The sequence below is a fragment of the Myotis myotis genome, unplaced genomic scaffold (genome assembly GCF_014108235.1).
Source record: "Myotis myotis isolate mMyoMyo1 unplaced genomic scaffold, mMyoMyo1.p scaffold_m19_p_3, whole genome shotgun sequence".
Taxonomy (NCBI): Eukaryota; Metazoa; Chordata; class Mammalia; order Chiroptera; family Vespertilionidae; genus Myotis; species Myotis myotis.
Window position 1 is genome coordinate 202,116,316 of NW_023416335.1, and position 20,838 is coordinate 202,137,153.

The 20,838-nt window shown below is 41.8% G+C and overlaps 1 protein-coding gene across 3 annotated transcripts in view; it reads left to right on the forward strand.

Annotated features, from left to right (window-relative positions):
* The window catches only part of TCP11L2 (t-complex 11 like 2), a 38,310-nt gene that overhangs the window by 11,880 nt on the left and 5,592 nt on the right, over positions 1-20,838 (forward strand). For 2 of the 3 annotated variants that reach the window (XM_036297573.1, XM_036297574.1), the window contains 7 exons: positions 361-493; positions 2,245-2,365; positions 3,343-3,566; positions 5,933-6,069; positions 15,036-15,223; positions 15,434-15,615; positions 19,490-19,662. In XM_036297573.1, the coding sequence (XP_036153466.1) occupies positions 361-493; positions 2,245-2,365; positions 3,343-3,566; positions 5,933-6,069; positions 15,036-15,223; positions 15,434-15,615; positions 19,490-19,662 (1,158 nt within the window). Of the gene's footprint in view, positions 1-357; positions 494-2,244; positions 2,366-3,342; positions 3,567-5,932; positions 6,070-15,035; positions 15,224-15,433; positions 15,616-19,489; positions 19,663-20,838 lie in introns of all 3 variants that reach the window. The other variant, XM_036297572.1, reaches the window with a different exon arrangement.

The window sequence follows — 20,838 nt, forward strand, 5'->3', positions numbered from 1 at the left end:
GAATTACAAAATAAAAAGTAGTCATCAATTTCCTGTATATTATATGTAATAAATACAGATATAGGCACAAATATGAGATGATTTAATTTAAAATTTAACTTAGCCTATATTAATAAGATTACCCCCAAAACATTGAAAATTTATCAATGCAGTAACTGAAGCTATCAAAGGAGTTCTTAAATTTTTGAAATCTTAAATATTAAGCAGGGGAATCCACCTAGTTTAGTATATAGTCTCCTTACTTATAAAACCCTGAAAATATATGTTGGAATAACTTACACTCTAGTTGCATCAGGAAGCTTCACTGGATGACAGCTTCTCTTCCACAACATTCACTGGTCTTTGCTTTTCTCTCAGCAGCAAGCCCTCCCAGGGTTGTAACGTTTGACGAAGTGATGGGTGCAGCAAGGAACTTAGAAAACATGACTCTTGTTCACGAAATTGCTGTAAATGAGAACTTTCAGTTGAAAAAAGATGCCCTCCCTGAGAACAGGTAACCTAGAGATGTTTGTTGTGCATAAACTGTACTGCAGATTGTGTGTGTGTGTGTGTGTGTGTGTGTGTGTGTGTGTGTGTGTATGCATGCATGCATACACATATTCACACTGATTCCTGGAAATTCTTGTATAAGGTTGAATGGGAGTAAACATTATCTGGTTCTCTAACAAAGCCCTATACTTGAATTGGAAACCATTCCTCTGGGTACATGTTACCCATAATCTTTAGAACTCAGCTTTTATGTCACTTCCTGGGTGAAGCTTTTCCTGACTTTCCTGAGCCCATTAGACTACATGATATCCCCTTGTTAAAGTCTCCTGTAGCCCCCTCTACCTCCCTGTTGTTGAGATACCTTATAATATTATGTTCAATGCCTGTCTTTCTCACTGAACCCAAAGCACCATTAGTGGAGGAACTATGTCTGTATGTTTGCTCTGTCCCTATTACCTAGCAGAGTACCTGACATAATACACGCACAAGAAATATATGTGGATCGACTTATTAAAAACTGATGTTTACATTGTGAAAAATAAGGAAATGCGGTTGAGTTGCCAACGTGCTAAGAAGAGACGTCCCCGAAGCCTCTGGATGAGGGAATGACAACTGCATAGGCGCCTGTCTTCAACCTCACGACAAGCCGCCTTCAGTTACAGACACACCCTTATACCCTCTCTCACGCTGTCTGGCTTCAGTGGCCGGGCCAACGAGGAGAAAGGCTTGTGGCCATGACTACAGATAAACCATCTTTAGAGGCAAAGTTGGCTCATGGGGAATGGCACTGAGCCTTCAACCTCACAGTGCCATTTATAAACCCAGAGGCATTCTCTCTATCACTTAAGCCAACATATTTTATTCCATTCAGAATTTTTTTGTTTGTTTTAAAGTAGGACAGTAGTAAACACGTTTTTAAAATATAAAATGTGGATCACATTCTTCCTGCTCCTGGGGATGTTGTTCCTAATAATTCTTAATATTGTTTAAGATAACTGGCCAAAGTAGGTGTGTCCGTTTGGTTTTCTGTGGTAGTCGCACTTCATCATGGTTGTTTATACCAGCCCTAGGTGAGGGGTGTAGAGACTGGTAAGTAGTTCTAGGGCAGGGAAATATGTGTTGTTCTCAGAGCTGTTGCAAAGTGGTGTCGTTCAGGAGGGATGTGTATTTTAGTGTGCACCTATTTTAGGACATGGACATAAGGGGTGAAGCAAGGCAGCCATCTATTCTATTGTGAGCTTTTCCTAGGAAGCTCCTATTTCAGCAGTTTGGTCTGGCTAACTTTAAATGGGACATGGAAGCTGAAATTGGCAGGCTTTCAAGTATATGTCTCCTTGGGGCCAATCTGTTCTGTTCTGTGCCACGAAATCTCAGCTGTTGAGGAAAGAGCAACTTTGCCATCTCATCCCAAAAATCTAGAACAAGTCTAAGAATCTGTGTAAAAGAGTAGCTAGGTAAATTCCGACATCTTCTTAGGCAAGAATTTTATGAACTTATTGAAAGCTATAGGAAGGAAGCATTTTAAAAGTCTAGGAGAAACACGACAGAATATTTAATGATGAAACAAGTATGTAATATTGTACAGTTTGGGTGCTCTGTTAAAACAACACATAAAAAAATGGAAATAGTGGGATGATGGCCAATTTTTATTCTCTGCTTTTCTCCATTTTCTAAGATTTCTACTATGAATATATTCCTTTTATAAACAGGGAAAACGATGCTCGTTTTAAAAAATAGTCCATTTCATTCCTATAGCTTGGCCAGCCGAGTGAAGCGCATCGTTCACCAGGCCTACTGGGATGTCTTGGAGTCGGAACTGAATGCTGACCCTCCTGAGTATGACCACGCTATCAAACTGTTTGAAGAAATCAGAGAGGCAGGTTGACATTGTCTGTATTAATTAGTAATTGTTTCCCCCCCAAAGACTATTTTCATGTACTCCAAAGAGTATTAGAGACTCTTCTTTAAAAACTGAGCAAGTTCAGTCACTGGGAGGGACTTTTCCTGCACCTCCTAGAGTAGGTTGGAAGCTGGGAAAAGAGGCAGTGGAGGGAACTCGGGGTGATGCTTATGCACAGAGTAGTGGTTTAGACCACAGACTCTAGAGTTAGATAGTTCTAGTTTGGTTATGGCCTCTCCCTCTTTACGTCTTATTTCCTGAGTCCTTTCAGGGTAATTGTAAGGACTAAATACGGTGACAGTTACAGTTTTAGCCAACATTAACAAGACACTAGCTCTGTGCCAAGCAGTAGACTGTTCGTTTATCCTTACCATAACACTGTGGTAGTTACACCTGTCATTTCATGTAAAGAAACCAAGTTCCCTCACTTGCCCAGGGTCACACAGCTTTGAGGGGTAGAAACTGAGGCACTCTGGCTCAGAGTGCTCCTGCAATGTGCTATGTGTATAAGTACTGTGTCTGCATGTACTGAATATGTTATACTAATGGAGCCCATGGGGAGGATTCCATTTGCCCTTCTTCAATGGATTCTTTTGGAGCTACAATCTGCAACTTGTTCTTTCTTTGCACAGATTATCTATAAACCTTTGGAAGTTATTTCAGTAACATTGCTTCCTTACTAGTTGCTTTCATTCTGAGAGAATCAATAATTTCCCATGAAAAGCAGGGGCAGGGAATGGGGGGGGGGACTTTAATTCAGAAGATAGATCTTTCTTTTTAGGGTTGAGACACTGGAGTGGTCTGATCCACCACCCAGTTCCTATAAACTTCTGTGGCATCCAGGGCATTAAAATATGGGGTGGGAGCTTGGTCATCTGGACATCGAGATAAAAAAGTGGCAACCTTTACTCGTGTAATGATGCTGCTAATTTCTCTTTCCTTTCCCTGTGTAGATTCTTCTCTCTTTTCTGATTCCTGGTAGTGGAAACCGGCTTCGCAACCAGATCTGTGAAGTTTTGGACACGGACCTCATTAGACAACAGGCTGAGCACAGTGCTGTTGACATCCAAGGCCTGGCCAACTATATCATCAGCACAATGGGAAAGCTGTGTGCTCCCGTGCGAGATGACGATATCAGAAAGTTAAAGGCCACTGGCAACATTGTGGAGCTGCTGAGGTTAGCACTTGTGCTGCTTGCCTTTTCTTAGAGTACCTCTGAGGTCACACAAAGGGGAAGTGTGGGGATTGAGGGACACAGAGTAATAACTGGCCTCTCAGAGGACTCCTTGGCCGTAGGACAACAAACAAACAAGAATTTAAGTCATTTGCTGTGTACATAGAGTTTTCAGATGGAATGATCTAACAGGCTTGTTAGTTGGCATATGTTGGGCATTAGGGATGCAGTGATGAAAAAGAGACAATCCCTGACCCCAAGGAGTTTACAGTTGAATGGGGAGACAGACCTTGAATAGGAATTACAATTGTGGTAAGTGTTGTGGAAGGGGAAGTAGAAGGGTTAATAGAGACCCTAGCAGGGATGTAGTCAAGGATCTAAAAAGGTCTCTTTATTAGGGTATTGTTCACTGTTGTGACACATAACCATGAATTCTCAGTGACTTAACCAATACAAATTTGTTTCTACTTCATGTCACAATCCAAGTCAGGGGTTTTTTTTTGGTCAGGAAACCTTCCACATGCCATTCGGTAACTCAGGTTCCTTCTTGTGTTGGCTCCACCCTTGCCCAGGTCCTCAGAGTCCTTTACATTCAGCTGGTAAATGGGAAGGAGATCATGGGGAAGGTGTATCCAGTGTTTAACCATCTCGGCCCACAAGTGACACCTTCTAGTATGGACTAACTAGTATCATGGTCCCACCTAGATTAAAGGAGGCCTGAGAAATGTGGTTGCCGTCTAGAAACACATCTCCCAGCCACAAATCCACACTGTGGATCTAACCATCCTGCCACAGCTTCCCCAAGGAAGTGAGAATCTAATCTGGCTTTGCAGATAATAGCTTCTTTGTGAGCCCAGAGGAAGGAGGAGTCTGCATCACTTTTTGCGATTGAGGGGAACTTTTCTTTGTGTGTGTGTATGAATATGGCCACGTTGATATGTAAGTTTTATATTATAGTACTAGAGGCCCAGTGCATGAAATTCGTGCACGGGGGCGGGGTTGGTTCCCTCAGCCCAGCCTGCACCCTCTCCAATTCAGGACCCCTCGGGGGTGTCCGACTGCCGGTTTAGGCCCGATCCCGGGGATCGGGCCTAAACCGGCAGTCGGACATCCCTCTCACAATCCAGGACTGCTGGCTCCTAACTGCTCACCTGCCTGTCTGCCTAATCACCCCTAACTGCCCCTGCCTGCTGGCCTGATTGCCCCAACAGCCCCCTGCTGCTGGCCTGGTCGCTCCCAACAGCCCCCTCTTGCCGGCCTGGTCACCCCTCACTGCCCCCCCACCCCCCGCCAGCCTGGTCGCCCCCAGCTGCCCCCCTGCCAGCCTGGTTGCCCGCAACTGCCCCCCCTGCTGGCCTAGTCACCCCACGCCCCCTGCTGTTCAATCATTCGGTCATTCCTCACTAACCCCCCTGCCGGCCTGGTCGCCCCATGCAGCCTGTTGTTCGGTTGTTACTGTTACTATGACGGCATCCCGGACAATTTGTGTATTTCTCTATTATTAGTACAGATTGGAAAGGTAGAAGAAGGAAAACTGCATGTAGCAGGTAACTTTATGACCTTGGGTGATAAGCTCTCGAAGTCACTTTTCCCCACCTGTAAAATGGGTTTCATGTATCCTTGGAGTTGTGCTCAGCTCTAGCGAATTGCAATTCTTCAGATGTAGATTCTTTGCTTCTAATTCTCTTATCATGTGTAATATCAAATCTGTGGTGTTCATCTTGGTCATTTATTGAACACACACTGGGTGCCACTGTCCCCTACATTTTACATTCATTATCTCATTGACTCTTCACAACATCCCTTTAAGGTTGATCTTGTCCTGTCCTTTCAAAGGTGAGGAAACAGGCTCAAAGAGATTAACCTGTGCCTGGCCACAGAGCTGAATTTGAGCACCAGGCTACCCAACTCTAAAAGGAACAATTTTTTTCCCTATACCCCATTCCTCCATCCTTTCTTTTCTTTTTTCTTAACCCCTTAGGAATAGAAACCATATACACTACATTTAGACTCCTTAACATTTCAGGGGTTTTCAAATGAAAATTTCTTCTTGAACCCTTTTTGTCTCATTGTTAAAACTCATCGTATATACTTCTTAGTGTGTTTCTGTCAGTTCAGGACTGGATGTAGTGGCTCAGCTGGAAGTATTATATTTGCTAAAGCAGTACTCTTGAGAGCTATTAAGAATACATTTGGAATGCATGTCTAATGCCTTCTATGAAAAATGACTTTGCCAAATGGCAATTGGAATTTAAAAACCATTTTGGGGATGTTTATTTTTCTCCAGTCTGGAAAATAGGTAAAAGTTAATGAATTTCAGGTTAATTTCTTAATCACCTCTCTAATTATTTTAACTCTAAAATTTTTAGGCAAATATTCCATGTTCTGGACCTCATGAATATGGACATGGCCAATTTTCTAATTAGGAGTTTTAGACCACATTTTCAACGCCAATTGGTGGATTATGAGAGAACTAAGTTCCAGGAAATTTTAGAAGAAACTCCAAGTAAGTACAAGATAATTGTATATTTACATTGAAATTAAGTGAAAATATGATATTTTATTTTTGACATCTTAAGAAGTGTCACTAAAGAATTTTGGCCTTTCTGTTAAACTTTTTTTTTTTTACTCTTAAAATTAACATCACAAATGTATAGCTGTGTACTATGTCCCAGGAACTGTGCCAAGCACTATTAATTTCTTAATGCATGAAAAACAGTATTTATTGAGCAACTGCTATATCCCACACACTGCTTAGGTGCTGTGGGCATTGCAGTGAACAAAACAATAAAGTTGTGACCACCAAGGAGCAGATATTCTAGTAGGCAAACTTATATTATCAGCTTTGTTGTTAAGTGCTATGAAGAAAAATAAGATAAAAGGGCAGACAGGAATGGTGCAGGAATGAGGGTGAGGAGTGTTTGTATTTGTGGGTTTTTTTAGGTGAAGTGGACTGGGAAGGTCTCTCTCACAAGTAGCATTTCAACAGAGTTTGCCAAGGAATGAGAAAGAGGAATGTATAGATGTGAAGGAAGAATATTCCAGGCAGAAGTAGCTGCAAACACAAAGGTCTTGAAGCAGAAATGTGTTTGTGACGTTGGACAAACATAGGCAGACAGTGTGGCTAGCATAGAGTAGGCAAGGAGAGAGTGGTTGAAGATGAGGACAAGAGGTAAACAGTTCATATAGAGCCTTGTTAGGAAATGAGAGGAATTTAGATTTCATGCCACGAGTGATGGGAAGTCCTTGGAGAGTTTTGAGCAGAGAAACATCTAATTTTCATTTTTAAAGAATACTCTGGCTCTCGGGTAAAGAATAGATTATATGGAGCAAAGAGGGAAGCCAGGGTACCAGTTATGTTGTATTGCAGTTGCCCAGGCAAGAAATGATGGTGGCTTGGTCAGGTGGTAGTGGTGGAAGCAGTAAGAAGAGGTCATATTCTGGATGTATTTTGGAATGGAGTAACAAGATTTTATGAAAGTTGGATGAGGGGGAAAAAGAGAGGAGTTGAGGATGACTTTAAGGTTTTCACCTGAGCACCTGGCTGAATAGTGATACATGTTAGTGAGATGGGGGAGATAAAGGGAAAGAAGGTTGGGGGAAGCTATGGAATCATGTTCAGTTTTAGATAACATAATCTCTGAGATCTTGTTTGACATCAACATGGAGATTTCACGTGGGCGTTTAGATACGAGATTAGAGTATTGGAGAATGGGGATATATGTTTGGGAACCCTCAGTATATTTATGGTAGATGAAGCCACGTAACTAGATAACATATATAAAAGCTTACCACATTCTAAGCTCTTCACCTGTGTAACTAATTTAATCTTCACAGTAACTTTAGGAAATCACTCCCTATTTTATGGATGAGGAAACTGAGGCACAGGGAGGTTAAACCACTTGCCTCCATAATACAGCTTGTACATTATAGAGCTGGGACTCGCCTAGGCCCATGGTCGGCAAACCGCGGCTCACGAGCCACATGTGGCTCTTTGGCCCCTTGAGTGTGGCTCTTCTACAAAATACCACATGCGGGCGCGCACATACAGTGTGATTGAAACTTCGTGGCCCATGCACAGAAGTTGGTATTTTGTGGAAGAGCCGGTATTTTGTGGAAGAGCCACACTCAAGGGGCCAAAGAGCCACATGTGGCTCGCGTGCCGCGGTTTGCCGACCATGGGCCTTGGCAGTCTGGCTTCACGGCCCCTGCTCTTATCCACAGTATTACACTGGATGGGATGACCTAGGGAGTGAGTGTAGATACAGAAGGGGCCTGACCTGGGACTCTAAAGCATTTGGAGCTGAAGAGAAGGATCTAGCAATTGAAACTGCAGGAGTAGCCAGAGTTAATGAATGCCAGGAGAGAGTGGTGTCCCATAAGACATGTGAAGAAAATGTTCAGAAGAGGAAGAAGTTAGCAGCTGTGATAAGTGCTGCCAAGTAGTCAAGAAAGATGAAAGCCACAGCTTGACCACTGGATATGACTACATGAGGATCCTTGGTAACCTTGATAAATTTGATGGGAGCAGTCAGTGAACTAGTGGGCCTTAAAACTGGACTAGAGGGGGTCAAGAAAGAACGGGAGTCAAAGAGGTATTACTTTGGATCCACACAGTTACTCAAGGAGGTAGATACTATTATACCCTCATTTCACAGGCAAGGAACTGATAACTTCACAGCTGGCAAGAGACGGGCTAACTGGTTCTCTCATTGGCAAACCCATCTCTGGACCTTAATTCACCACAGTCTAAGGCTGAGTTAGGGGGTTCACCCAGCTCATTCCACCCCTTGTGGACTGAGCTTTTCTGTCAAGATAGTCAATATGATAGCATTACGTACACAAAGCCAAGCAGGAGCCACTTGTAAACATTCAGGAAAGAGAGCATGTGTCATGGAGGGCCACAGGAGGAATAATCGAACAGCTGGGCACTTCTGCTTGACAACAAGGAGACTCAGGTGGGCCATGAGCTCTGCCCTGTTGATAGTCAGTCAGGGATTTTGGTTAAGCTCTGTAGGGCCAAGCAGGATCCATGGGAGGGAAGTAGCAGCCAGAACTATTTTAACATTGGAATGAGCCGCTCTTTTATATTAGTAGTCTATGTTATCTACATTTTATTTGAGCACTTATTAAGTGCCATGTCCTTACACTATGCCAAACACTACATTTATTAACCCATTCAAGCTCATAATAGCTGGTACTATTATCATACACTGTTTACAAAGGAAGAAATTGAGGTTAAGGTGCTTAACCCTAAGTGACTGCTAGTAAGTGGTAAAGCCTGGATAACCCAGTTATGTTTCTGCCCCAGTGCATGTGCATTCAACCACTGCAACACTGCCTCTCTCCCAACATGGTATTGAATGTCTTTGGGGGATTGGCAGAGGGCGCTCTGGCATCGGGGGGTATATAAGACTAGGTGACTTCTCAGGACCCTTCTGCATCAAAAGGCTATGACTTCAGGGCTATGTTGCTTTAGTTTCAAAGCGAGAGAAGGATCAAGGGAACTAGAACCCCACATAGAACCTGAATCTGAAACCTGAGCAATAGTTTGTTCTTAGCAGTGTTTTCCTGAGACTTAGTGGTTGGTTTTGTTTGTGTGCCTGTGTATGTGTGTATGTACACATATGTATAAATGTCTCCACGTTTTGAATAAAAATAGCTTGGAATTTTGAGCAAGTTCCTTAATATAGGGTTAAATTACGGTTTTGTTCATCTCAAATGGTTTATTTCTCTCCTTAAAACCTTGGCTTAGCGACCTGTAATTCACTTGCACCTTTCACATTGACTTGGATATTTTCAGAGGTTTAAGAATAGAATAAATCCTATTGTGCATATAGGTCATTATTGCCCAGGCTCCAGATATGTTCCCAGACAAGTCAAGAGTCCAGGAAGCAGAGTGTATGTCAGGTGTTAATTATATCCTTAACTGACTGCCAAAAGTCGGCCACTGTGCCCTAATATCAAAATAAGAGCCTCACAGTATCACACAGAAAGACAAAAGTGTTGGATTTTTGTGTGTACATGATTTTTATAAAATAATTTTTGGAAAATTCATATAGATAAGGACTGAGTTTCTGAATTGACTCCAAAAAGTTTTTACTTTGCCGATTTTATATATACATCTGCCTTACTTAAAATACACCCAAAAGATTTCACTTATATGAGGAATCTAAGAAAAAACAAAGTAAATGAGCAAACCAAACAGAAACAAACTCATAGAGAACATTTTGACAGTTGCCAGGTGGGAGGGGTATTGGGGGTATGAATGAAAAAGCATGGCTCAGTGGTTGATCATCAACCTATGAACCAGAAGGTCACAGTTTGATGCCTGGGTGCAGGCTCAATCTCCAGTAGGGGGCGTGCACGAGGACTCCGATCAATGATTCTCTCTCATCATTGATGTTTCTATCTCTCTCCCTCTCCCTTCCTCTCTGAAATCAATACGAATATTTTTTTTAAAGGGGGGAAGGACTAAGAAGTATAAATTGGGCCCTTGCCAGTTGGTTGGGGCATTGTTCCATACACCAAAAGGTTGCGTATTCAATTCCTGGTCAGGGCACATACCTACATTTCAGGTTCAATCCCTGGTCAGGGTGCATACAAGAGGCAACTGAGAAATGTTTTTCTATTTCTCTCCTTTCCTCTCTCTCTAAAATCAATAAAAACATATCCTTAGGTGAGGATTGAAAAAAAAGAGAAGTACAAATTGGTAGTTACAAGTAGTCATGGGCGTGTAAAGTATAGCATAGGGAATATAGTTAATAATATTGTAATAACTACAGCATGGGGCAAAAGTAGGTTTACAGTTGTTCATATGGAAAATAATATGATTAATAAATAATATAAGAATAAACTCTGTGTTTCATGTACTCAGAACTGTAATCTTACTTTTGCCTCACCCTGTATGTATGGTGTCAGATGGGCACTAAATTTATCATATGATCACGTCATAAGTTATATAAATATCTAATCACTATGTTGTAAAAATAGTTCATATGTGATTTTATTTTTATAAAACTGTAGACAAAGCGAATTGATATGACAGAAAGCAGATCAGTATGTTTGGGGATGGTGAGGGTGGATGGGAGGGAAGGAGAAGTGGTGATGATTAGAAAGACCACTAGGAATCTTTTGGGGGTGATGCATATGTTCATGGTTGTGTATATGTATACATGTATCAAAACATAAAATTGTGCACTTTAAGTATGTGCAGTTTATTGAATGTCAGTTATATATGTATTGTATGTAAAGGTATTTAAAATAAAGGAAAGAATGGGATAGGATAAAAATGAAATAAAACACACCAAAGAAAGCCTTTGGCAATGATTGGGTGCATGTATTAAGCATCAAAAAGATAACCAGATTAGATCCAAAAACTAAATTACCTGTGGAAAGGGTAATAAATTACCCCAGAGGGGGCCATGCCACAAGTAATTTTTAAGATACTCAGAAAGAAAAAGGTTTTACTTATTTAGATATTTTACATTTGATAAAAGGTTCTCATGAACTTCAAGTGCTTTTTTAAAAAACTCTATGAGACAAATATTTTTTTAAAACACATTATTATACTGCATTGTGATTGTCTTTGCCTGGAATACAGGGATTTCAGGATATATTTATTTTAAAATGGGCGAAGTGATGCTTAGCCATGACCTGCCCAAAGCCAGAGTCACACAGCGAATAAGTAGTGTGTAAACAAAGCCAGGCCTCCCATAGCCAAGCCAAGATTAAACCAAGCTGCTGCTTTGGCAACTTTGATTATTCAGTTTTGTGTTAGATCAGCTGGGTTATATCGCATCCAGCAGAAACCAACTTTGGCTGAATTAACAAAAAAAGGAAGTGAATGGAAAGATGGAGGCTAAAGCTAAAATACCTACTTTGTCCAGCGGGTGTGACTCAGTGGTTGAGCATCGACCTATGAACCAGGAGGTCACAGTTCCATTCTTGGTCAGGGCACATGCCTGGGTTGCAGGCTCAATCCCTGGGGCATGCAGGAGGTAGCTGATCAATTATTCTCTTTCATCATTTATGTTTCTACTAGAGGCTCAGTGCACGAAATTCATGCACTGGGGTGTGGGGGGAGGGGTCCCTCAGCCTGGCCTTCACCCTCTCGCAGTCTGGTATCCCTCAGGGGATGTCCACCGGCCGGCTTGTGGCTGGATGGCCTTTTGCTACTGCACGGCCTGCTGCTTGAGCTTCAGCAGCTGCTGCACGTGCACAGGTTGGGCCACTACGATCTGTCCTGCGAGCACCATCGAGTGGGTGAGTCAAGTGCAGAGGCAGGCTCACCCTAGTTCCCTGTGCTTCCCTGAGTCACTGAGTTGTTCAGACTGACTGACTGCCTTCTACAGAGAATGGCACTGGGATCGGGCCGAAGCCGGCAGTTGGACATCCCTTTGGCAGTCTGGGACCCCTCGGGGGATGTAGCGGTGTGCCAAACAGCAGGCGGCCAGGGATGAGCTCGAATCAGGGCCAAGCGTCGCTGGCTCTCATCCTGGCCCGCTGTGCCTGCTGCCCAGTAGTGCTGCCGCGGAGAAGTCGGGAGAGGCTCCTGCCATGGCAGCTGCACTCGTCAACCATGAGCCTGGCTTCTGGCTGAGTGGCGCTCCCCCTGTGGGAGCGCACTGACCACCAGGGGAAAGCTCCTTCATTGAGCGTCTGTCCCGTGGTGGTCAGTGTGCATCATAGCGACCAGTCGTTCTGGTCATTCTGCCATAACAGTCGCTTAGGCTTTTATTATAGAGATATCTCTCTCCCTCTCCCTTCCTCTCTGAAATCAATAAAAATAAAAATAAAAAAAATACCTACCCTGAGCAAGGCCAGAAACCAGGAGTGTGTCAGGAATCTGGGTTGGAAAAAAAAACAAAGGAAGACTCCTGGGCTCCATAGTCAGAATGGTTTATGTGTACTTCAAAACAGGTCATCCTTGAATGCTATAGTCACCATTCAGAGTCCAGGTAAAAGACTGATGGGCATCTGGCTCAGTCCAACTGCTGGTCAAGGGCCTCTTAATTGATAGTCACAAAAGAAAGGCTGGAGCAAAAGACAATGGTTTCTCAAGGAAAATAAGTACCAAAAGAAGGGAGATGAGGTGTTGCTAGGCATAAAAAAGCAAATATCATGGATAAGTGCTCTTAGGCCCCCACTGCTCCTGGTAAATTCTTAGGACAACACACCTATAAAGTCATTGTCTGCTCTTGTGTTTCTATCTCCGAGTAGAATAGGCGCTTCTTGAGTGCAGAGACTGTATTTACTCATCTCTGATTCTCCAGCACCAGTGCGATACCTGGCCTGTAGAGGTGCTCAGTTACCATGGAATAAATGAGTGGATAGAGAGGATTTATTACTGTCCACATGAAAGACCTAGGGTACAGGTGCCTCGTGGAGTTAACCTTGCTTTTAGAGCCACATAGAGCAGTGTACCAGGTTATGAAGTGCAGTCTCAGCCGATCCCTTAAAAAAACCCGATGTTTCACTCTAAACTCATGTTCTTTCTGCTTTACTAGTTGTACTCAATGCTGGCTACATAATAGGATCACTCGGGGTGTTTGAACAGAGATGGCTGTGCCCCATCTCAGATTGATTAAATCAGAATCTCTAGGAGCTGTGCCCAGAGGTTTTTTTTTTCCTTTTTAAAGCTCCCCAGATGATTCTAAAATCAGCAAGGATTGAGAACCACTATGCTACACTCTTGCTTTTGTTTGAACTAACTAAATGGCCTTTTAAATGTGTCAGCTGTAAATGATTACGCTTGCAGTATAAATGTTTATTATGGCCACATTGTAATTATATCCATGATGATTTCTGCACATACTCTCTGTTGGATATTCTTTTAAATAAAAGACTGCAAGTACTTTGCATCATTATAAACAGAACTAGAAAAAACAAGAACAACATTTGCCAACTGAGGAGAAACAAAATTGTGAAATGCTGGGGGTGGTGTTCCCTTAGTGTGGCAAACAGAGCTGCTGATAAATTACCCCTATTTAAGTGCTGGGTCTGAGGAAGAATTTCAGGGTGACTATTCTTTAGTTCGTTCTCTGGCTTTTTTAAAAATCTGCACTTGTGTTCAGTCTACATTTTTTTAGCAATTGCCACCTGATAAATTCTACCAAATACATAGTTTTATAAGAAACGAGGATGTGAAGAAAAGGAAACCCTCATACACTGCTGGTGGGAATGCAGACTGGTGCAGCCACTGTGGAAAACAGTATGGAATTTCCTCAAAAAATAAAAAATGGATCTCCCATTTGGCCCAGTGATCCCACTTCTGGGAATATATCCTAAGAAGTCAGAAAGAATATATGCACCCCTATGTTCATAGCAATGCAATTTACAATAGCTAAGATTTGGAAGCAGCCCGAGTGCCCATCAGCAGATGAGTGGATAAAAAAGCTGTGGTACATCTACACAGTGGAATACCACACAGCTATAAAAAAGAAAGAACTACTATTTGCAACAGCATGGATGGACCTGGAGAGTATTATGCTAAGCGAACTAAGCCAGTTAGAGAAAGAATAAGTATCACATGATCTCACTCATATGTGGAATCTAATGAACAGAATAAACTGATGAATAAAATAGGACCAGAGACATAGAAGCATGGAACAGACTGATGAATTTCAGAGGGAAGGGAGGTGGGGTGGGAAGAGAGTGATTAACAGGGGAACTTATTTGCATATATGCATAACCCGTGGACACAGACAATAGAGTGGTGAAGGCCTGGGAGGGGCTGGAACAGGGTGGAAGGGGTCAATGGAAAAAACAACAACCACAAACAAAGGGGACATCTATAATACTTTCAACAGTAAAGATTAATTAGAGGGGGGGGGGGGGAGAGAGAGAGAGAGAATATAAAAAGCAACTTGTTTCCAGTGGGGAACCTTAGTACTGGGTGGAAGTAAAATAAAGTGTGCACGCCAGCATGCATGTGCATTTTGGGAAAGACAGCTCTACTCAGACACTCAGAGGTGTCCAGGACCCCAACATGTTTAATAATGCTTTTCTTTTAAACACCTTCTCTGCACAAAACTCAAGGTCGTGTGTGAGCTGGTATGTCTCCTCATCCAGTGCCATGTGCTACCACTCTCTTTCCCTTAGTTCTTTATGAACCAGCCATAACAGATTTGCTTGTAGCATCCAGAAGGTGCCATATTCTCTCACTTTTTTGGGTTTTGTATGGGCTGTTCTCCCGGCCTGGGGTGACAGCCCTTTCCTCTGTCTGCTGTGTGTCTTCAGTGTCACAGCTCTTTCTCTTAGTCTCTGCTCTGGACATCCTCTGCTCCCTCCACTCCCACTGTGCCTTCTAGTCTTTATATTCTGCTGTAATTGTTGGTGTGCAGGTCTGTCTCCCCGTCTGGACTGTAAGCTCCTTGAGGGCCCTGCACCTAACACAGCATCTGTCTGAAGAATGCACGAATGCAGCGATCCATCAGCTGTAGGACAAATGTGTGGCCTTTTCACTTGTAGGTGCTCTTGATAAAACTACCAAGTGGATAAAAGAATCTGTAAATGAAGAATTACTTTCTGTTTCTGAGACCGGTTTAACTCCTGCGGCCGGAACCAGCTCCAAGCCACACCTGAGCCCTACACTGGTGCTAAATAACAGTTATTTGAAACTGTTGCAGTGGGATTATCAGAAAAAAGAATTTCCAGAGGTGAGTGATTTTTTTCTTCCCTCAAGTTTTCCATTATTTTCATTCCTAAGTGCTAACTATGAATCAGCTAGTCTGTCTGTGTTGCCAGGTGGTTTAATGACTTCGCTGAAATCAGATAAAAATGGGAGTGTGGATGTGATACTGCTTATTTTACATTTTCGTGGTATTGAGCTTCCCTTTCTATTTTTCCATTTTAAATAAATATGCTAGACACTGATCACAGATGAAGCACGTCTTCAGGAACTGACAGAAAAGCTGAATCAATTGAAAATTATTGCCTGCCTGTCCCTCATTACCAACAATATGTTGGGTGCTATCACAGAAGGCCTCCCTGAGCTGGCAGACCGGTTAAAGAGGGTCTCGGCTGTTCTGCTGGAAGGCATGAATAAAGAGTAAGTTCCACGTGTTTTTCTCTGTTCCCCCTGTGTTAGGCTCTGCATGCATTTCAGAGAATGTGAGTAACCTTGGACATTTGGATGTGACATTCAGAACTGTGTTTTAGAGAAGCTTATCTCATACATTTTTCTAGAATTTTTTAAAAAATATATTTTTATTGATTTCAGAGAGGGAGAGAGAGAGATAGAAACATCAATGATGAGGGAGAATCACTGATTGGCTGCCTCCTGCACACCCCCTACTAGGGATCGAGCCTGCAACCCAGGCATATGCCCTGACAGGGAATCAAACTGTGACCTCCTGGTTCATAGGTCAGTGCTCAACCACTGAGCCATGCCTGCCGGGCTAGAATTTCTTTTAATATCTCTGAAGGCTTAAGTGTCCTTTCATAGGAAGGGAGAGGTCTTTTCCATGACAAATGCCAGGGTGAGTGTAGTATTTCCACTGAGGATGGGTGTGTGCAAAAGCCCTTCTTTGATGGAGCTGTGGAAAAAAAACAAACAAAAGCCAGAAATCCACCTAGCTCAGTCTTCAGGATGCCCTGTCAAAGAGGCTTTCCAGATTAAGTAGTTCTGACACCTATCATTTTTCTATAATGAAATGTTTACCAACTTTACTGATCCCGCGAGCTACGAAGCCTTGAGAAGTAGTGACCTCTCTGTCCTTTGGAGATGTTACACAGGTTCACTGAAGGTTTTGTTTTGTGAAATTCATTTCCCAGTATCAACCTTCACTGAATAGTAGAATCCCATTGAGATTTTGCAGTTAGGTCATCCTGCTGGGAATCTGGTCCAAGTCAGAAAACTGCTGATCTTAGTCGGTGGCCACCTTTCCACGGGTCCTATATGGGTTAAGCGCCTCCTGCTGGTGGCTTCCCTTTGAGGTGTTTTCAGGGACACGAACTCTCCCTCTCATTGAAGGGAACGAGATGCACCTGTTCCCATATTCCTGCGCATTACTCAGAGAGCACATAAATTACCTGGTAAAATCCTAGAATATTAAGAGCCAAAAGGAGCCTGAGTGGTTAAAAAATCCAACGTTCTCATTTTGAACAGAAGCCCAAGGTTTTGCGCTCGGCTGCACAGCAAGAAAAGAGCAAAGCAAGGCCTGAGCCCTGGTCCAACTGTCTCAAGGCCCTGCCCTTTCTACTGATTTCTTTTTTAAATTGTTTTGAATATTTTTTAATATTATAAAATATTATAAAAGATACTAGAGAGTTATTGGCATAGTCATTCTCTATAAGAATAAATTCTGAACAAACCAAATCTTAAATATTAAAATTATTATTAAGGTTAAAAATACATTGTGGGTGGTTTTTTTTGAGTCTATGTTTTTTATTTTTCAATTACAGTTTACATTCAATATCATTTTGTATTACTTTCAGGTGTATAACGTAGTGGTTAGAAAATCATATACCTTACAGAGTGTTCCCCCAATACTTCCTTTCCACTGGTTTTTATGCTCCCTGACAGGCTCATTTATTTCATACGCAGGAACCAAGACCTATAATGAAAAGAAACCTCTGTTTTTGCCGTTGTTCTTACCTCAGCCCGTCCCCACACTGGGTACTCATTATTGTCCAGAAAAATTTTAAACCTTTACTGAACCCCCAATGCTGCTTATGTGTTAATATAAAACTACTAAGAGGACAGGTGTTTTTTTATCTGAATCTAGATTTTTAAGGCCTAGTTCTGCGATTGACTTATGTACGTACCCTTGAACAAGTTCCTGAATCACCCTGAGCCTTATTTCCCTTTTTTCAAAAAGGGGATAATATTTGTGCCTGTCTTAGAATTGTGAGAACTCAAGATAATTCATGTGAAATATTTCTACAGGTGTCTGGCATATAGCAAGTGCTTGTTAAAAGTTAACTCTTAATAACTATTTAGTTGTTAAATCATTCTCTTTATAGTTCTGATATCTGTTTGTTTTATTATTTTGTTTAATCCCCCCCCCCCACCTGTATTAGGAAATGATTGAAGTCAATTCTCAATTATCCTCGTTATGAATGGGTATTTACATCCACAATACTAAAAAAAACAAATGATTTCAATAGTCAGTAGACCCAGACGTCATTTATGTTTAGTTAGATGATGCATTTTGAAAACTAGCAAGAATTTTGCCTTCTTCATTGTGAATAGGAAGTCATGGCTTATGCTGAAATTTTTTTTCCTTTAGCCTAAGAACTCATGATTAAAAGCAGGAGGGAGTTAGGTAAAAGTCATAAGGTAAAAATTTTGCCATAAATAATTTAACTTTGGGGTGTGGAAGGGAGAAGGAAAAAGAGATAGAAACAGCAATGATGAATCATCGATAGGCTGCCTCCTGCACACCCCCTACTGGGGATCAAGCCTGCACCCTGGACATGCGTCCTGACTGGCATTTGAACTGTGACCTCCTGGTTCATGGGTCAACACTCAACCACACTGGCCAGGCTCTTATTGTTGTTGATGATGGCAATAATGATAAACAGTCTTTTATTATTATTATTATTGAGCATTTACTATGTGTCTGACAATCTGCCAAGCGCTAATATAATCTCATAGCAAGTTTAGCATTAGAGTCAGGATTTGAACCAGGTCTGTGTGACACCACATCTTATACTATAACGACATACATTGCCTCCTATCATTGGGTCTCTCATCCTTTAATTCCTGTTTTGAACAGGATTATTTTAAAGACCCTTTCTGGATAGTGAGATGCAGTTTTCAGTCATTATTCATAGACCCAACAAATGCACTTTCTAATTACCTTTTTCCTTACCTATTAAATAACCAACTGCTAATTACTTTGTACAATTTTTCTGAACTCTATATATTTGCATTATTGATCAGTTGCTTGAAAGTAGCAATGAGAAGGAGCTTCTTATCTTGGGTCATGATAAGTCAAGAGTTTTAGGTAATTTGCCTTTTATGGAATTGACCACTAAATCTCTTCATTTCTTGTTTTGATTGGTGTTATAGGTTTACAGCTCAGGCATAGATAAAGGAATTGATTTTACCTCATTTTCCAATCTAAAAAAAAAAAAAATCTATGAATGAAATCCACTCAGACCAAAGGTTTATTTTAAGAATTGGTATTTTCTTTCCTTTTCTAATAGCTCTGCATGAAAATAGGATTGCAGACTTATTTTCAAGGACCTCATTTTTCTGCCTGTGCTTTCCTATGTAAACACTATGCATAGAATTAAGTGGTTTTAAGCATGTAAAAACTTTAATTACAAAGGGTTGGTGATTGGGAAGAGTTACTATTTTTTTAGTTCATTCTAATAGATGTAACTATTGTTTTATATAAGAAAAAAATGGGTAAATGTTTGAAATTAGTTGGTATATTTTATTTTTATTGACTTCAGCGAGGAAGAAAGAGGGAAAGATAGAAACAGCAATAATGAGAGAGAATTATTGATCAGCTGCCTCCTGCATGCCCCACACGAGGGATCTTGCCTGTAACCCAGGCATGTGCCCTGATGGAGAATCTAACCGTGGCCTTCTGGCTCATAGGTTGATACTCAACCACTGAGCAATACCAGCGGGGCATTTTGGTATATTTTATTTTTATTTTATTTTATTTTTAAAAATATATTTTATTGATTTTTTACAGGGAGGAAGGGAGAGGGATAGAGAGTTAGAAACATTGATGAGAGAGAAACATTGATCAGCTGCCTCCTGCACACCCCCTACTGGGAATGTGCCCACAACCAAGGTACATGCCCTTGACCGGAATCGAACCTGGGACCCTTCAGTCCACAGGCTGACGCTCTATCTACTGAGCCAAACCGGTTAGGGCTATATTGGTATATTTTAAAAAACAACAACAATAAACTGGGGGACAAAAACTGTCTCTGATGGGATTTTGTTTTCTGTTTTGTAGGACCTTTAACTTGAAGGAAGTCCTGAATTCTGTTGGTGTTCAGACATGTGCTGAGGTTAACAAGACCCTGGTGGAGAGAGGCTTACCCACTTTAAATGCGGAGGTTCAGGCTAATCTTGTAGGTCAATTTTCAAGCATTGAAAAGGAAGACAATCCTATCCGGTCTCTGATTGGTGGGTCCTCATATTGTTATCATTTTCTTCTTCAATTCCACTTTGCTTTAACTTGCTGGTTTTGACTAATGTTAACTGTCAGTCAACATTTAGTTTTTAAACAATCTACCTGCTCCTTTTGGAGAATAAATATTGAAAATATGAAGCTAGTATTAATATTTTAAAAGGTTTGGGACTTGCTGCTTCTTCTGTGTGTATATGTAGTGGAGTGAGAGATGTTTCAGGGCCTTCTATCTTACTATCCAGACAGTAGATTTTTTTTTTTTTAAATATATTTTATTGATTTTCACAGAAAGGAAGGGAGAGATAGAGAGTTAGAAACATCGATGAGAGAGAAACATCGATCAGCTGCCTCCTGCACATCCCCCAATGGGGACGTGTCCGCAACCCAGGTACATGCCCTTGACCGGAATCGAACCTGGGACCCTTCAGTCCGCAGGCCGACGCTCTGTCCACTGAGCCAAACCGGTTCCGGCAGACAGTAGATTTTTATGAGGAAAATAACAAAATGCTGCCAAGTAATGTTAAAATCTAGAGTCTAGATCCACGTGACAGTCCAATCCAACTGACAGTATGTTCACAGAAAGTAGACATCAGTTGTGCGTGAGCTAGCCTCGGCCAACCAAAACCCCTCTCCTGGTCAGACATAAGGAGACAAAGAATGAGAACGCTATGGAACTGGGGGGCATATGGGTGGGCTTTTGTTGTACTTGCTTGCTAAGAACGTGAATATCTGGGTGTCAAGCTGTGTTGGTAAGTTGGGAAAATGGGGGATGTATCATTAGGACATTTCTGTTGCTCGTGACTGAGAATCTAAACTAGCTTAAGCAAAAAGAGAATGTATTTTCTCATGTAACTGAAATGATGAGAAGTAGGGCTGGCTGCAGGTATAGCTTAACCAAAGCTCAAACTGTGCCCCCAGCATTAGTTTCCCCACTTCCAGCCCTCGGCACTGCCTTCCTCTGGGCTGGCTGCCTCACAGGTCGTCTCTTCCCACACAGTGAGACAGCTTCAGCTCAAGCCTACATCTTCCCATGTTTATTTTTATTTTATTTATTTATTTTTGTTAATCCTCACCCGAGGATATTTTTGCCATTGCTTTTTAGAGAAAGTGGAAGATGGAGGTTGGGGAGGGAGGGAAGAGATGGAGAGAGAGAGAAACATCGATGGGAGAGA